Source organism: Pan troglodytes, chromosome X (genome assembly GCF_028858775.2).
Source record: "Pan troglodytes isolate AG18354 chromosome X, NHGRI_mPanTro3-v2.0_pri, whole genome shotgun sequence".
In the NCBI taxonomy this organism is placed as follows: domain Eukaryota; kingdom Metazoa; phylum Chordata; class Mammalia; order Primates; family Hominidae; genus Pan; species Pan troglodytes.
In genome coordinates this window covers 49,467,647-49,484,131 of record NC_072421.2, presented here as the reverse complement: position 1 = coordinate 49,484,131, position 16,485 = coordinate 49,467,647, and the positions used below count along the sequence as shown (strand labels likewise).

The window sequence follows — 16,485 nt, the reverse complement described above, 5'->3', positions numbered from 1 at the left end:
CCCAGGTCCCGTGAGAGGCCACGTGGCACACCGGGGTTCTGGGGGTCGTGCCTTGTGACGCCCCGCACCGGCCCGGAGCGGGAGGGCAGAGGCCTTTCCCGCGGGGCACTCCGGGCTACGTGCAGTTCACCTCTAGGCAGGGGGCGCCCTGGCAGCGGAGAGACCACATGCCCGGGGGCGGGCCCTGCGGGGCGCGCTCCTCCCACGAGGGTGTCAGGTTTACGGAACCGAGTTCCCAGGCCGGACGCGCGGTGGCCTGACGGTCGCAAGGATTACATTCGCCTGACCCGGCCCGGCTTGACCCTGCCCGGGCGCGCCATGTTCGCGCGTGGGTCCCGGAGGCGCCGCTCCGGGCGTGCGGTGAGCGGGAGTCAGGGCAGCAGTGGGGGTCGGGGGTAAACTGAGGCCCAGGCAAGGGGGCAATGGATAGGCATAGCGAATAGGTGCCCCACAGAGGATCTGGGAATCCCATCCCCTGCATTCCCAGACCTGGGGCTGGGGCTGCTGGAGGCGAATGGATGGAGGAAGGTGTAGATCTGGTGGCCCAAACCCCCTAATCACCTCTCCACACACTTTCATCAGCACTCCTGGGACCTGGTGGGGACCCCTCTCTTATGAATTGTGGGAGGGAATCCTGAGGGCCAGAGAACTGGGTCTTGAAGCCTTAGGTTGAGCAGGAACCTCCTGAGCTGCTGGTTTTTGTTTTTTTTTTTTTTTTTTTTTTTTGAGACTGAATGTCTGTCACCCAGGCTGGAGTGCAGTGGCGCTATCTCCGCTCACTGCAACCTCCGCCTCCTGTGTTCAAGCGATTCTCCTGCTTCAGCCTCCCATGTACCTGGGATTACAGACGCCCGCCACCGCGCCTGCCTAATTTTTGTATTTTTAGTAGAGACAAGGTTTCACCATGTTGGCCAGGCTGGTCTCGAACTCCTGACCTCAGGTGATCCGCCCACCTCGGCCTCCCAAAGTGCTGGGATTATAGGCGTGAGCCACCGAGCCTGGCCGACCTCCTCAGCTTCTAAAGGACACAGTACCTTGGAGGAATGTGGACGGAGGGATGGAGTCCTACACTCCTGGGATGCTGAAATGCTGAGAGTCAAGAGACTGGGATTTGGGGGGACAAGGCTTCCAGGGTTCCGCCTGAGCAAGGGAGTTTTTGACTTCTTAGATAGGAGGGTCTTTCACTTCCTTTGGAGTGGGTCTCTGACCTGGGAATGTGGGGTCTGGGTTTGATGGTCCGGAGAAGGAATAAATAGCCCTAGGATAGGATGGGTAAAGGCCAAGGTTTCTTGGGATGGGGGTTTCTGAATGGAGCAGGGGCCTCCTGAGATCCTGGGGAGGGTCCCCTGTTCCTTGGGTATCAGGGCATGAGGCCAGGGTTTAGGGGAGGAGCTCCTGAGCTTCTGAAGAGAGGGGCAGGGTTCACGTGGGGATCTCAAGGAAGAATGCGGTCTCGTCTCCTACCCTGTGGAACTGGAGTGCTGCTGGCGGCGTAGATGGAGAGGGAACCGGGATGAGGCCGGGGAGAGGATGCCCAGAGTAGGGGTTCTGTGCTCTAGTGGGGAGAGTACAATGAATTATAGGGGAGGTGCTTGAGCCCTGGAAGGATCTAAGGCTGGTGGGAGGTGTCTGAGGCTAGGGGCGGACGGGGAGGGGGGGTCCGAGGCCAGCCTAGGAAGGGGAATTCCCTGAAGAGGGGACATATAAGGAGGTGGCTCCAACTGCCCCGCCTCTGCTTCGGTTGTGTCCCGCTTCCCCGCACTCTGGGCGCTGTCCCAGCCTGCCCAGCGCTGCCCAGGTAAGACAGGCCCCAGCGTGCGGTCGCGGGCAATGAAGTGGAGGGGCGGGCGTTGACTTCTCCTTCCCTGCTTCCGCGCCTCACCCGGCCCTGCATCTGCCCCCGCCCACTGCAGCCTCCAGAGGCAGAGGACCCAGACCGGGGCCAGCCCTGCAACTCCTGTAGGGAGCAGTGCCCCGGCTTCCTGCTCCACGGCTGGAGGTAAGTGGCGCCCCTAAAGGGCCTCGCCTTTGTCAGAGCTCCGCCTTCGGGGGGAAATCCAGGAGCCTTACGCCACGCCCCTACGCTTGAGCTCCGCCTACAGAGGGATCTCAGTTGGGAAAAGAGCCTCAGGCTCAGATTCAGAGCCCCGCCCCCTGACTCATTCCCCAAAGTCCTTTCCCAGGAGAGCTCCACCCACTACGCAGCCCCGCCCCCAGAAGTGTTCTCCCGTAGCCGCTGAGTCGCATCCCTAGGGAGATTCTTCGTCCCTAACTCTGAGCGCCGCCCTCTGGCCTCCAGCACCCCTCTTAGACTCAGACCTACTCTCCCAGGCCCAGCGTCCTATCCTCCTGCTGGAGCCCTGCACCCAATAAACAGAGCCTACAGCCCCCAGACTCAGGCCCTACCCACAGGCTCAGAGCCCACAAGTTCAGAGCCTCACCACAGGTTAGATGCCTGTGTCTAGTGAAAGTTCTCCCACAAAGCATCCCACTCCCCACGACCTGTCCTCTGGCTCACAGCCCAGCCACACCCTGGCTCATAGGCCCACCTCCTGCAGCCCCGCCCCCAGGCCCAGATCCCTGTCCCCGCTCACAGACCTTTGGTGGTGATAATCTGTATGTCCCCGCTCCTCCGTTGGACCTGGGCTGCCGAGGGGTTCGGTTGGGCAACCCCTTAGTAATTGACCCCCATCCCGGACCCCTCAGAAAGATCTGCCAGCATTGCAAATGCCCGCGGGAGGAGCATGCAGTGCACGCGGTGCCTGTGGACCTGGAACGCATCATGTGTCGGCTAATCTCGGACTTCCAGCGCCACTCCATCTCCGACGACGACTCAGGCTGTGCATCGGAGGAGTATGCCTGGGTGCCCCCAGGCCTTAAGCCGGAGCAGGTGACCAGAGGCCAGCCCTCCACTCTTGCTGTCCAGTGGGTGCACACTAATGCTCACACACACACACACACACTCAGGTGGGAACCTATTTCTGGGGCTACGCTAGAGTGTGCAGTCAGACCGAGGGTCCTTCTGGCCCCTCTGTGATGGAGGAGTGGTCAGCCCCCCATACCTTGGGTGACTGAGGGACCAGTTCCTCAGGGCCTGTTCACCCCAATCCTATTATTTTTGATTGATTGTTTTTGAGACAGGGTTTGTTTTGAGACAGGCTGTTGCCCACCACAGCCTCCCTTGTAGCTGGGACTGCAGGTGCATGCCACCCTGCCTGGTTATTTTTAAAATTTTTTGGTAGAGACAGGGTCTCCCTATGTTGCCCAGGCTGATGTTGAACTCCTGGGCTCAAGTGATCCTGCCTCGGCCTCCCAAAGTGCTGGGATTACAAGAGCAAGCCACCATGCGTGGCCCCACTCCCTATTCTACCCTCCCAGCACTTCATTCACCACATGACTTCATTGATTGACTCATTCAACACATAGTTATGGGGCACCTACTGCATGTGAGACACTGTTCTAGGCACTGAGGACACAGCAATGAGCAAAACACAAAATAACATATCTGCCCACGGGCACGGTGGCTCACGCCTGTAATCCCAGCACTTCGGGAGGCTGAGGCGGGTGGATTACTTGAGGTCAGGAGTTTGAGACCAACCTGGCCAACATGGCAAAAACCCATCTCTACTAAAAGTACAAAAATTAGCCGGGTGTGGTGGTGCACACCTGTAATCCTAGCTACTCAGGAGGCTGAGGCAGAAGAATTGTTTGAACCCAGGAAGCGGAGGTTGCAGTGAGCTGAGATCGTGCCACTGCACTCCAGCCTGGGCAACAGAGTGATACTTCTTAAAAAAAAAAAAAAAAACAAAATCTGCCCAGGCAGAGGGTAGATTCTGGAAAGGAGGAACACCCAATAAGCAAACCTGTAAATATATGTCAGATGGTGTAAGGGCTATGGAATTAAAAAGCAAGGAAGGTGGGGTGAAGAAAGAGAGAGGGAGGGAGAGAGATGCTAGAATTGTAAATAGGGTGCCCAGAATAAGCCTCTGTGAGAATTTAATGGTTGAGCTGCCCGAAAGGAGGTGAGAAGTGAGCCATGCAGACATCTAAGGTTACAGCGATTCACACAGGCAAAGGGCATGGCTAATGCCAAGGCCCTGAGGCAGGCGTGTGCTTGGCATATGTAAGGGATGGCAAGGCCAGTGCTGCTGGCGCAGAGTGAGCAAGGGGGAGACCAGCTGGAGATGAGATCAGAGATGTGGCAGGGGCTATGGAGAGGACTTTGGCTTTGCCTGTGAATGAAGGGAAGTCGCAAGAGGGTTGTCAGCAGAGGACAGCCTGGAGGAATAAGGGTGGAATCAGGAGACCAGTGAGGAACCTGATGATGATGGCACTGGCAGTGCAAGGAGTTATATATATATGGAGAGAGAGACAGACAGACAGACAGAAAGGCCAGCATGGTGGCTCACACCTGTAATCCCAGCACTTTGGGAGGCCGAGGCGAGTGGATCACTTGAGGTCAGGAGTTTGAGACCAGCCTGGCCAACATAGTGAAACCCCATCTCTACTAAAAATACAAAAATTAGTCTGGCATGGTGGCAAATGTCTGTAATCCCAGCTACTCGGGAGGCTGAGCCACAAGAATTCCTTGAACCCAGGAGGCAGAGGTTGCAGTGAGCTGAGATTGCACCACTGCACTCCAGCCTGGGCGACAGAGCAAGACCCTGTCTCAAAAAAAAAAAAATAGGCTGGGTGCAGTGGTTCACGCCTGTAATCCCACCACTTTGGGAAGCCTAGGCCGGCAGATCGCCTGAGGTCGGGAGTTTGAGACCAGCCTGACCAACATGGAGAAACCCCGTCTCTACTAAAAATACAAAAAAATTAGCCAGGCGTGGTGGCACATGCCTGTAATCCCAGCTACTTGGAAGGCTGAAGCAGGAGAAGCGCTTGAACCCGGGAGGCAGAGGTTTCGGTGAACCCAGATCATGCCATTGCACTCCAGCCTGGGCAACAAGAGCAAAATTCCGTTTAATAAATAATTATTTAATATATATATGTGTGTGTGTATATATATATACACGTATATATATATATACGTATATATATATACACACATATATACGTATATATATACACACATATATACGTATATATATACACACATATATACGTATATATATACACATATATACGTATATATACACACATATGTATACATCTATATACGTATATATAAAATAATTATTTTACGTATATAATTTACGTAAATAATATACGTATAATAATTATACGTATATATATATAGAGAGAGAGAGAGAGAGTGGGGGGGGGTCTCACTCTGTCTCCCAGGTTGGAGTGCAGTGGCTCAATCACAGCTCACTGCAGCCTCAACTTCCTGAGCTCAAGTGATCCTCCCACCTCAGCCTCCCAAGTAGCTGGGACTACAGGCACGCATCATCACGCCTGGATGATTTTTGTATTTTTTGTAGAGATGGGGTTTTGCCATGTTGCCCAGGGTGGTCTTGGACTCCTGGGCTCAAGCTATCTTCCCCTCTGGGCCTCCTAAAGTGCTGGGATTACAGGTGTGAGCCACAGCGCCCAGCCTATATTTTGGAAGTAGCACTCAGAGGATTTGCTTGTGGGGGTGGGAGAAAGAGGAGTGAAAGATGACCCTGAGGATAGGTAGATTAACTGATGTGGGAGAGGCCAAGACAGGAGCAGTTTGAGGGGTAAGAGCATAAGTTTGGTTGTGGCCATCTGGAGTTTGAGATGCCTGTTAGACATCTAAATAGCCACATTGCCTGGAACTCAAGGGATAAGTTACAGAGCTGGACGTATGTGTTTGTCATTATGTGTCACAGGCTGGAGGTGACACATTAGCCAGCCAAGTAGATGATATTTACAGCCATAAGGTTGAATGTAATTCCCAAGAAATTGAATGTAGACAGAGGCAAGAGGACCAAGAGCTGAGTCCTAGGATCCTCCTGCATTTAGGGGTCAGCTAGTTGAGGAGGAGCCAAAACAGGGACAAAGAAGGAGCAGCCAATAAGGTGGAAGGAAAACCTGGACTGTGTGGTGTCCTGGAAGCCAAGGGAAGAAAGTGTTTCCAGGAAGAGAGAGTGGTCAGCTCGGTGCAGTGCTACCATCATCAAGTCTGATGACGACTGAGACCTGAACAATGATTTTAACAATGGGAAGTCATCGATGACCTTGACAGCTTTGGAAGAGGGATGGGAGCGGAAGCCTGCCTCAAGTAGGCTCAAGAGAGATTGGAAGGACAGGAAGTGGAGTGAACACAAGTGCTCATAACTTTTTGAGGAATTTTCCTGTAATGGGAAAAAGAAAAGTGGATCAGTAGACTGGGCACGGTGGCTCACGCCTGTATTCCCAGCACTTTGGGAGGCCAAGGCAGACGGATCACTTGAGGTCAGGAGTTCGAGACCAGCCTGGCCAACATGGTGAAACCCTGTCTCTACTAAAAATAAAAAATTAGCTGGGCATGGTGGTGTGCCTGTAATCTCAGCTACTCAGGAGGCTGAGGCAGGAGAATCGCTTGAACCCAGGAGGCGGAGGTTGCAGTGAGCCTAGATCGCGCCACTCCAGCTTGGGCAACAGAGAGAGACTCCGTCTCAAAAAAAAAAAAAAAAAAGGTGATCAGCAGCTGGAGGAGGAAGTGAGGTCAATACATGCAGGAACCCTCAGCGTGTTTGGGAGCTGGGAGCTGAGGGAAATGATCCGCCTTTAGGAAGGAGAGATGAGGGAGTCAGAAGGTCCCTCCTAATGCCTTTCATTTTCTGAGAAATGGGGACCCGCCATCTCACTGCATCCCAACTCACCTCTCATTTCAGTTGTTTTCTCCCACTCCTATGTCCTCCCAGGTATATCAATTTTTCAGCTGCCTCCCAGAGGACAAGGTCCCCTACGTCAACAGTCCTGGGGAGAAATACAGGATCAAGCAGCTGCTGCACCAGCTGCCCCCACACGACAGTGAGGTGAGGAGAGAGAAGACAGGAAGGGCATGCCAGGCACAGCACACAGCCTGGGCCAATGCAGGGCAGGGTCAGAGGAGGAAAGGTGAGCTGATCTGAGGTGAGTGGTCCAGACAGGCAGGGGTCATCAGGGGACATTCCTTGGCAAAACCACAGCTGGGCCTTGGAAGAAGAGGTGGTTACTTCAGGCAGGAGGCACCATCTATAGAAAGACCTAGAAGTAAACTTTCGGGGCATGGATGAAGTCTGGAAGAGGGGCAGGGACAGGCATCAAGGGAGGAGCCTGGGAGATGCCTTCTCCTCCCAGGCACAGTACTGCACAGCACTGGAAGAGGAGGAAAAGAAAGAGCTCCGAGCCTTTAGCCAGCAGCGGAAGCGGGAGAATCTGGGGCGTGGCATCGTGCGCATCTTCCCAGTGACCATCACTGGGGCCATCTGTGAGGAGGTGAGTCGTGGAGGGCCTCAGCGTGTGAGCAGTGCCTCTGCTCCAAGCCCTGGGGAGCAGGACACATCTTCCAAGCACTGGGAAGATGAGGCCTGCCACTTAAGCCCCAGTGAGGTGTCTCTAGGGTCCCCTCTTGTGGGCGGGGTCTGTTCCTCACATCTCACTGTTGGGCAGGGACTGTCTCTAAGGCAACCCCTGGTGGACAGGGACCTGTCCCATCAATCCCACTGTCGTGTGGGGTTTGTCTGTAAGGAGGCCTTAGTGTGTTTTTCTCCCCGTCTGTGCAGTGGACATGGGGCATGGGCTATCTCTTTGGTCCTCCTGTGGTCAGAACTTGTCCTCAAGAGCTGACCCACATGGCAAGGCCTGTCTGCAGGGCCCAGTGGTAAGCAGGGCCTGTCCTTAGATCCTACTGTTAGGTGAGATCTATTGCTAAGGTCCCGGTGGGTGGAGACTATCTCTGTGGTTTCCCCCACTAGGCCTGGCCTGTCTGTCTTCCCCACCCCTGATGAGGGAGGCTTGCCTATAAGGCCACCCACCATGGGTAGGGCCTGTCTCTACGGCTTCCCTCATGAGCAGGGTCAGTCTCTAAGGTACCGCCCAACCCCATCCCTGGTATAGGCAGGGCCTGTGTCAAAGTTACCCCGTGGGTGGGGCTGATCACAAAGTTTCACTGTGGGAAAGGCCCAAGTGTAACATACTTTGGCTGATCCCATCCATCTGACCATCTTGGTGACAGTGATGGTAACCATCTTGGTGCTTGTCTCATGGCAGTGCGGAAAGCAGATTGGAGGTGGGGACATTGCAGTGTTTGCCAGCCGTGCAGGCCTGGGTGCCTGCTGGCACCCACAGTGCTTCGTGTGTACCACGTGCCAGGAACTGCTGGTTGACCTCATCTACTTCTACCATGCTGGCAAGGTCTACTGCGGGCGTCACCATGCCGAATGCCTGCGTCCACGCTGCCAAGCCTGTGACGAGGTTTGGGCCTCCCTGCCCAGGGGTGGGAGTGGAGGGTGGGCAGGGCCAGGAGCAGGCTCATCTGACAGCCACAGATGGCCTGCACCCTCCAGATCATCTTCTCCCCTGAGTGCACGGAGGCTGAGGGCCGCCACTGGCACATGGATCACTTCTGCTGCTTTGAGTGTGAAGCTTCACTAGGAGGGCAGCGCTATGTCATGCGTCAGAGCCGCCCCCACTGCTGCGCCTGCTACGAGGCCCGCCATGCGGAGTACTGTGATGGCTGTGGGGAGCACATCGGTGGGTGAATGCTGTGGGACTGGACAGAGAGATGGATGGACAGCTGGGCCACAGTCCTACCCCACCAGGACTCCTCCTGTCCTCCAGGCCCCATCCTCCATTGTGCCCTGTACTTTGTCCAGCCCCAACACTATAGACCTGTACGCTTGGTTGCAAGTCCCACTCCCAATGTCCCCACTATGCCATGCTTTCTAAACCCCACCTAACACAATGCTAGGCCACCACCACATGTCTACACCCACCTCCAGAGGGTGCTCTAATTCCAGCCCCAGGGCTCGCCCTACTCCTAGCCTCTACCACCCCAAGCTGTGCCCCGTTCTCCTCCACTCTCCTGTATCAGCCTAAGTCAGGCCTAGCTTCTAGCTACACCCTATCCTCTGAGAACCACTCCTTTCTCAACAGGGCCACTCCCCACTTGCTAAGCCCTGCTTTCCATTCTCCTTCCACTTGGAGCCACCCCTTAATGTCTAAGCCTGGCCCGAATCTTAGAGTCCAATGCCCACCCCGCTCTGGGAGAGAGCACCCTGGGAAAGAAAGGGAGGAGTGAGAGAGAGGTTCACCAGCCAGTCTCCAGGAGAGAACCAAAACCTGTTTCCTGCTTTCTCCAAAAGGGCCTCATTCTGGAGGAGGGAGGAAGGCACCCAGGGGTGCCCTGCCTCGGATTCCCCACCTCTTCTTGAGAAGGGACTCGTTCACGAGGGGTGGGGTTACGCCTGGGGGTTCTGCCTCAGTTTTTCCCCCTCGTCGTTCCCCACAGGCCTGGACCAAGGCCAGATGGCTTACGAGGGCCAGCACTGGCATGCCTCAGACCGCTGCTTCTGCTGTAGTCGCTGTGGGCGGGCCCTGCTGGGCCGCCCATTCCTGCCACGCCGAGGCCTAATCTTCTGCTCTCGAGCCTGCAGCCTTGGGTCCGAGCCCACAGCTCCAGGGCCAAGCCGCCGCAGCTGGAGTGCCGGCACTGTCACAGCCCCACTTGCAGCCTCCACAGCCTCTTTCTCTGCTGTGGAGGGGGCATCAGAGACCACCACCAAAGGCACCAGCACAGAGTTAGCGCCAGGTGAGCTAACCCTCTAGCCACACCCAGCCACAGCCCAGTCACCCCTACGTCCTTGCCCCTGCCTCAGCCCTGGCCCTTCCTTCTTGACTCGCCCAGGCCCTTCACCTGCTGTATCCCTGGGCCCCGCCCATTTCTCAGCTCATCCTCCTTCCCCACACCAGTCCAGGCCTGGTTTCCATCCCAAACTACACCCGCCTCATGAACCCTGGTTCCACCCTGTCAATACAGGGCTGGTCCCCTACCTCAACTTGTCTCTGCTTGACCCCAAGTTCCTCTTCCTCTTCTCCAGCCGGTCACCCTTCATCCTCTGCAGTCAGGCCCCACCCCTTTTATTGCAAACCAAATCTACTCCAGCCTATGCCACACCTCTTCCATCCGAAGCCACCCCGGGTGCCCTGGCCACGCCCCCCACACCAGTCCCATCTTGCTCCGTGTTCTTCCTTCCAACCCTCTCAACACCCAGAGCCTGCTCCAGGCCTCACACTTCCCAGACTTCCCACCTCCCTGCCATTCTCCGACCCCTGCCCCCACTTTCCCAGTCTTAGTGGAGGGAAGAAGGCCCTTCCGCAGGCCTCCTCTTAGGAGGGGGCCAGTGGGAGGGCAGATACAAGGAGTCACTCTGTCTCCCCCTTAACAGCTACAGGCCCTGAGGAGCCCTCCCGCTTTCTGAGAGGGGCTCCCCACCGCCACTCCATGCCGGAACTGGGGCTCCGCAGTGTCCCCGAGCCGCCCCCAGAGTCCCCCGGCCAGCCTAACCTGCGCCCGGATGATAGTGCCTTCGGTCGTCAGAGCACCCCACGCGTCAGCTTCCGCGACCCTCTGGTGTCTGAAGGAGGTCCGCGCCGGACCCTGAGTGCACCCCCGGCCCAGCGCCGCAGGCCACGCAGTCCCCCACCCAGGGCCCCCAGCCGTCGCCGCCACCATCATAATCACCATCACCATCACAACCGCCACCCAAGCAGACGTCGCCACTATCAATGTGACGCGGGATCAGGGTCAGACTCGGAATCTTGCTCCAGCTCGCCCTCCAGTTCCAGTTCCGAATCATCAGAGGATGATGGCTTCTTCCTAGGAGAGCGCATCCCTCTGCCCCCGCATTTGTGCAGGCCCATGCCTGCTCAGGACACTGCAACGGAGACCTTCAACTCCCCATCTTTATCGCTCCCCAGGGACTCTCGCCCAGGGATGCCTCATCAGGCCCGAGACAAGAACTGCATCGTGGCTTGAAGGCAGGCCGTCCTGGAGGGGGCTCCATTCTCCAGTCAGAGTAGATGATGAGGCCCATGCCCCTCACCCCCACGCCCCGCCCCCACAACCTAAGTCATAAATCCTCTTCCTCCCTCCTTTATCTGTTTGTTTCTAATTTTGTTTCTGTTTTAGAGACTTGGTCTGCCCTATTGCCCAGGCTGGAGTGCAGTGGTGTGATCAGGGCTCACTGCAGCCTCAAAAGTTTTGGGCTCAAGCTATCCTCCCACCTCAGCCTCCCAAGTAGCTGGGACTCCAGGCTCGTGTCAGCGTTCCCAGCTAATTTTTTAATTTTTGGGTAGAGATGGGGTTTCGCCATGTTGCCCAGGCTGGTCTAGAACTCCTGGGCTCAAGCAATCCTCCCGCAGCCTCAAGGACTGGGATTACAGGCATGAGCCACCACACCGGGCCTCTCGTTTGTATTATTGAAGTAATTTAATATTTGTTGTAAAACAGGCCTGGCTTCTTTGCCTCCTTGCCCCAGCTGTTTCCACTCCATTTCCCCCTCCTGATGCTTGAAATTTACCCACATTTGATGAAAGGATTACTTTATTCATTATCGTATATTTTAACAATGTTTATTATTCATTTATCCCTCTATAGAACCACCACCCACACCGAGGAGATTATTTGGAGTGGGTCCCAACCTAGGGCCTGGACTCTGAAATCTAACTCCCCACTTCCCTCATTTTGTGACTTAGGTGGGGGCATGGTTCAGTCAGAACTGGTGTCTCCTATTGGATCATGCAGAAGGAGGACCTAGGCACACGCATATGGTGGCCACACCCAGGAGAGTTGATTGGCAGGCTGGAAGACAAAAGTCTCCCAATAAAGGCACTTTTACCTCAAAGAGGGGGTGGGAGTTGGTCTGCTGGGAATGTTGTTGTTGGGGTGGGGAGGAGTTATTTCAATGGAGGAGTTATTTGCAGATTGCAGAGAGAAATGAGGGAAGTTCGCCTACACCGGGCCATCTGCGGGGTCTGCAGGTGAGGAAAAGAGAGAAAGCATTGGCTGAATCTATATGCCCATTTTTTAAAACAAGATCCAAAGTCCATGAACATTTTACACACAAGAATACCGAAGCTTATGGTACCTATTGGTACAAAAGCCGTAAGTACCAATACGAGACCAGAGTTGGCATTCGTGCCTTTAAGAGATCCCTTTCCTTTTTCCCTCTGCCCTCTCAGCAACCCCCTTACCCCCAACCAACACACACACACACACTTACCAGTGGGGGCTGCTGTATGTCTTGGCTGCCGAACGGGGAAGGTGACATAGGCATCATAGCCAAAGAGGCACGTAGCGATTAGGCCCAGTACCTGGGGGACAGGATAGGAGTGAGGGGGTTTAGATTAGCTGGTCAGGTTATTCAGTCTCTTATCTTCTTGTATCCACCACCTCCAGCACCTGCCCCACGCAGGATGGGACTCAAGCACCGGGTTGGTAAGCCAGGGAAAGGCCAAGAGAGTGCATCCTACCCCACTCTCCCTCCTCCTATACCTCTCAACACAGGGAGGCCACACTGTGGCCCTACCCGTAGGGGGCACAATTCAATTCATACTTTTTTTTTTTTTTTTGAGACACAGTATCACTCTGTCACCCATCTGTCACTGGGGCTGGAGTGAGTGGCATGATCTTGGCTCACTGCAACCTTTGTCTTCTGGGTTCAAGTGATTCTCCTGCCTCAGCCTCCTGAGTAGCTGGGACTATAGGCGCCCACCACCATGCCCGGCTAATTTTTGTATTTTTAGTGGAGATGGGGTTTCGCCATGTTGGCCAGGCTGGTCTTGAACTCCTGACCTCAAGTGATCTGCCTGCCTCGGCCTCAGCCTCCCAAAGTGCTGGGAATACAGGCATGAGCCACTGCGCCCGGCCCCAATTTTTACTACATTTGGGACAAAGTTCTTGCAGATGGTAGTCTAGTGCGTTGACAAAGGGGCCGCCTGTTTGTACCTCTCACCAAGGTCCTTGTGTCTGACAAGGGACTTCCCTTCACAGCAAATGAAGACCTTGGGAGGCAAAACCAAGTCCTGGGCCAGACTTTCCTCCATGTCTGAGGACAAGTGTGACTTGCTGTGGGTCACACGATTTCTGCCAGAAGCAAAGGCAGAAATGGTCCCTGGCTTCTCAAACCCTTCGCTCTGTGCTTCAGAGCTGCTCCCATGGCCTTTACCCCTGCGACGATTTTGGAGTGGTTTCCTCTCTCAACAAGGACAACAATGGAGGTGATCAGGTAGAGGATTGCCGCTATGAGGGTTCGGAGGAAATCCTGTGAGGTGTAGGGAGGAGAAGAGGGAAGTCAGCAACCACAGTTCCCCGACAATCCTAACTGCCCAGACCCCTCCCTGGTCTTGCCATTGTGGACCCCTTCTCACACTCCAGGGCCAGTTGATGAATGGTATCTTGGTGTGCAGGTCACACATGTAGACAACAAAGAAAATAGCAGCAAGGATCATCTCAATCACCGACAGGGAGGAGTAGCCTGGTGTGGAGGCACTGAAGCAGATCAGGATTACCAGGCATAATATCTGGAAGGGTGACATGGGAAAGGGGACCTCAATCAGCAACCAGGGCTGAGAAGATTGGTTTAAATTGGGGTTCCCATACTAAGATGCCTACGAGGGCTGGGGAAATGACATACAATAATAGCTAAACACTTTTTATGTGCTCACTGTGTTCCAAATTCAATCATCACGACAATCTAATGCTCTGGGTACTATTATTACTCTTTCTAATTTATAGACGAGAAAACTGAGGCACAGAGAGGTTTAATGGCTTGGCCAGGGTCACCCAACAAGTAAGGAGTAGAGTTGGGTGCCTCAGTTTCCTCCTCTTTTCTCTTCTAGGATACGGGCAGCCTGAGGGGAGTGGCGCTGCCAGGTGTTTTGTGAGCCCCGCTGACGCCAGCTTTGTGGCCTTGACCGGGGCGGAACACGCGGTTCCCCCAGCAACCCCTTTGGGAAGCGGTGAGAGTGACACCAGAGAGGCAGGACTCCGTTAAAGGCGCCGCACCCCTTTTACAAGTGACTCAAAGGCGGCGCCCACTTTGAGAAGGGTGGAAACCCCGAAAAGCTAAGGACATCCCGCCCGGCCTCAGAAGGGCGAGGAAGAACTGGCGAAGGGCGGGGCGCTCTACACCGCGGGACTAGCGCGGGGGGGGGGGCCCCACCCCAACAGGCCCTGCCCCTGGGCGCGCTGCCAGCCCGCCCTCCTGTGCCCAGGCCGCGCCACGCCCTGCCACAGGAGGCCCCCACTTCCCAGCACCCTGGGACCCCTTCGATGCGTCCACTGATGAGTTCATGCAGGCTGTCCCCACGTAGCCCTCCGTATGCGTTATAGGCTCCTTGCTTCACCCCGGGGACCACCAGATCTCAACAACCTTCGTCAAACCCCACCGACTCGCCCTGCGCCCCGGGCCTCCACCTTGAACCCACCCACCTGCACCCCACTGCCGAGCGCCCCGGCCAAGTGCCTGCCTCACCCGGACCATCCAGTTCCGCATGGTCCAGCCACCCCATCCCGCTTTTGCCCACGCGCCTGCCCCAGAACGCTCACAATCTCAGCAAACAGGAGGATTCCCTTTCTAGTGCGCGAGAAGTTGGTGCAGGCGGCCCAGCAGCCAGGAGCCGAGAGGCGCTCAGAATCCGCCATGGCATGGGCTGGAGTCCCTGGTGCCTCGGAGGATCTGCTCGCTTGCTCGTGGTTTCGAGGACGCTGTACACCCAGCTGTCTTGCCCGCCGTCTGGCCGGGAAGGGGGCCCCGGGGCGAAGGAGGGAGTGAATCACCGCGCAGAGCTGACGCGGGCGGGGCCGGAGCCGGGCCAGGTGGCTGCCGCCCCGGAAGCCCCCTCGCCCCGCCCCCCAAGGATACTCCCAGCCTGGCGCACAGCCCCCGGGGCGCCCCATCGCAGGGGTGCTTGGCAGCTCCAGGTACCAGGAGCAGTAATAGCGGGACCCTTCGCCTTTTTGGAATGCAAATGCACCCGAGACAGCTTCAGCTTAGAACCGCGGGAATCTGGCTTTGGGATGGAGTGACTCAGTTTCCTTAACTGAATAAAACGGCCGAGGCAGAGTTAAATCCGAAAGACTTGGGGCCCAGTATGTTGCCAGAATTCGGAGTATTTTTGATTTCAGAAAGTTTTCCCGTGCATATACTCTCAGCGGGGTTTGGAGCTGCCGCGTTACAAAAAAAAAAAAAAAAAAAAAAAAGGCCAGGCGCGGTGGCTCACGCCTGTAATCCCAACACTGGGAGGCCGAGGCGGGTGGATCACCTGAGGTCGGGAGTTCGAGACCAGCCTGACCAACATGGAGAAACACCGTCTCTACTAAAAATACAAAAATTAGCTGGGCACGGTGACGCATGCCTGTAATCCCAGCTACTCGGAAGGCTGAGGCAGGAGAATCGCTTGAACCCGGGAGGCAGAGGTTGCGGTGAGCCAAGATCATGCCATTGCACTCCAGTCTGGGCAACAAGAGCGAAACTACGTCTCAAAAACAACAACAACAACAAAAACGGTATTACTTCAAGAAAAGGTATGAACGTTCACAATAACTGGGTAAGGATTGAAAAGTGTTCCTCGGCTGGGCGCAGTGGCTCATGCCAGTAATCCCAACACTCTGGGAGCCTCAGGTGGGAGGATCGCTTGAGCCCAAGAGTTGGAGATCAACCTCGGCAACACAGTGAGACCTCATCTCTACAAATAATTTTAAAAATTAGCCCAGGCGGCCGGACGCGGTGGCTCAAGCCTGTAATCCCAGCAGTTTGGGAGGCCGAGGTGGGCAGATCACGAGGTCAGGAGTTCGAGACCAGCCTGTCCAACATGGTGAAACCCCGTCTCTACTAAAAATACACAAAAAATGAACCGGGTGTGGTGGCGCTCGCCTATAATCCCAGCTAGTCAGGAGGCTGAGGCAGGAGAATCGCTTGAACCTGGGAGGTGGAGGTTGTAGTGAGCCAAGATTGCGCCACTGCACTCCAGCCTGGGTGACAGAGCAAGACTCCGTCTCAAAAAAAAAAAAAAAAAAAAAAAAAGAAAAAAGAAAAAAATTAGCCCAGGCATGGTGGCACATGCCTGTAATCCCAACTACTCGGGAGGCTGAGGTGGGAGGATTGCTTGAGCCCGGGAGTTCAAGGCTGCAGTGAACCATGATCAGACCACTGCACTCCTGCCTGGGCAACAGAGCAAGACCCTGTCTCCAAAAAAGGAAAAACAAAAAGAAAGGAAGAAAGAAAATTGTTCCTCGTAAGATCAGGTCAGGTTTTGTAACCAAATAGTGCCTATCTTGTGGGAAAACCATCAGTTTCCAGAGCTTTTTGTTTTTGGATAATGGATTGTGGACAGTGGAATAAACTTCTGAGCAGTGATGAGAATAAGACCCTGCCAGTGTAAAGGCTGTGTGAGAATAGGGGTTGGTGAGCATTGAGTTGCTCAGAAATAGGGCAAGCATTGTTTCTAGTGTTAGAGCCCAAGGCCAGGAGCAGTGGCTCATGCCTGTAATCCTAGCACTTTGGGAGGCCGAGGTAGGAGAATCACTTCAGCTCAAGAGTTCGA

General features: G+C 55.2%; 2 protein-coding genes across 4 annotated transcripts; one reads left to right on the top strand and one right to left on the bottom strand.

Annotated features, from left to right (window-relative positions):
- The first annotated feature begins 43 nt into the window (after window positions 1–43).
- On the top strand, window positions 44–11,783 carry PRICKLE3 (prickle planar cell polarity protein 3). 3 transcript variants are annotated; one of them, XM_016943587.4, is made up of 9 exons: window positions 44–360; window positions 1,914–1,999; window positions 2,707–2,890; window positions 6,819–6,932; window positions 7,237–7,374; window positions 8,149–8,352; window positions 8,445–8,631; window positions 9,389–9,688; window positions 10,326–11,783. In XM_016943587.4, the coding sequence occupies exons 1-9, from the start codon at window positions 319–321 to the stop codon at window positions 10,913–10,915; spliced, it is 1,845 nt and encodes a 614-aa protein (XP_016799076.1). In that variant the 5' UTR covers window positions 44–318; the 3' UTR covers window positions 10,916–11,783. The 3 variants fall into 3 exon arrangements, with proteins under 3 accessions (XP_016799076.1, XP_016799077.1, XP_063660458.1); XM_016943588.3 differs by having other exon boundaries at window positions 213–1,798; XM_063804388.1 differs by lacking the exon at window positions 6,819–6,932 and having other exon boundaries at window positions 219–360.
- Window positions 11,496–14,808, bottom strand: PLP2 (proteolipid protein 2). Its single transcript, XM_016943590.4, has 5 exons — window positions 14,489–14,808; window positions 13,309–13,461; window positions 13,107–13,202; window positions 12,162–12,252; window positions 11,496–11,913 (listed from the first exon to the last, which is right to left on the bottom strand). Exons 1-5 carry the CDS (start codon window positions 14,582–14,584, stop codon window positions 11,891–11,893), a joined length of 459 nt encoding a protein of 152 aa, XP_016799079.2. The 5' UTR covers window positions 14,585–14,808; the 3' UTR covers window positions 11,496–11,890.
- Between the last annotated feature and the right edge of the window lie 1,677 nt (window positions 14,809–16,485).

Coding starts and splice junctions, on each gene's coding strand:
- PLP2 (XM_016943590.4), bottom strand. CDS start 14,584: ATGGCGGATTCTGAGCGCCTCTCGGCTCCTGGCTGCTGGGCCGCCTGC. Junction 13,462..14,488: donor TCCTCCTGTTTGCTGAGATT/GTGAGCGTTCTG, acceptor TCACCCTTCCAG/ATATTATGCCTGGTAATCCT. Junction 11,914..12,161: donor ACATACAGCAGCCCCCACTG/GTAAGTGTGTGT, acceptor CCTCACCTGCAG/ACCCCGCAGATGGCCCGGTG.
- PRICKLE3 (XM_016943587.4), top strand. CDS start 319: ATGTTCGCGCGTGGGTCCCGGAGGCGCCGCTCCGGGCGTGCG. Junction 361..1,913: donor GGCGCCGCTCCGGGCGTGCG/GTGAGCGGGAGT, acceptor CGCCCACTGCAG/CCTCCAGAGGCAGAGGACCC. Junction 9,689..10,325: donor CAGCACAGAGTTAGCGCCAG/GTGAGCTAACCC, acceptor CCCCCTTAACAG/CTACAGGCCCTGAGGAGCCC.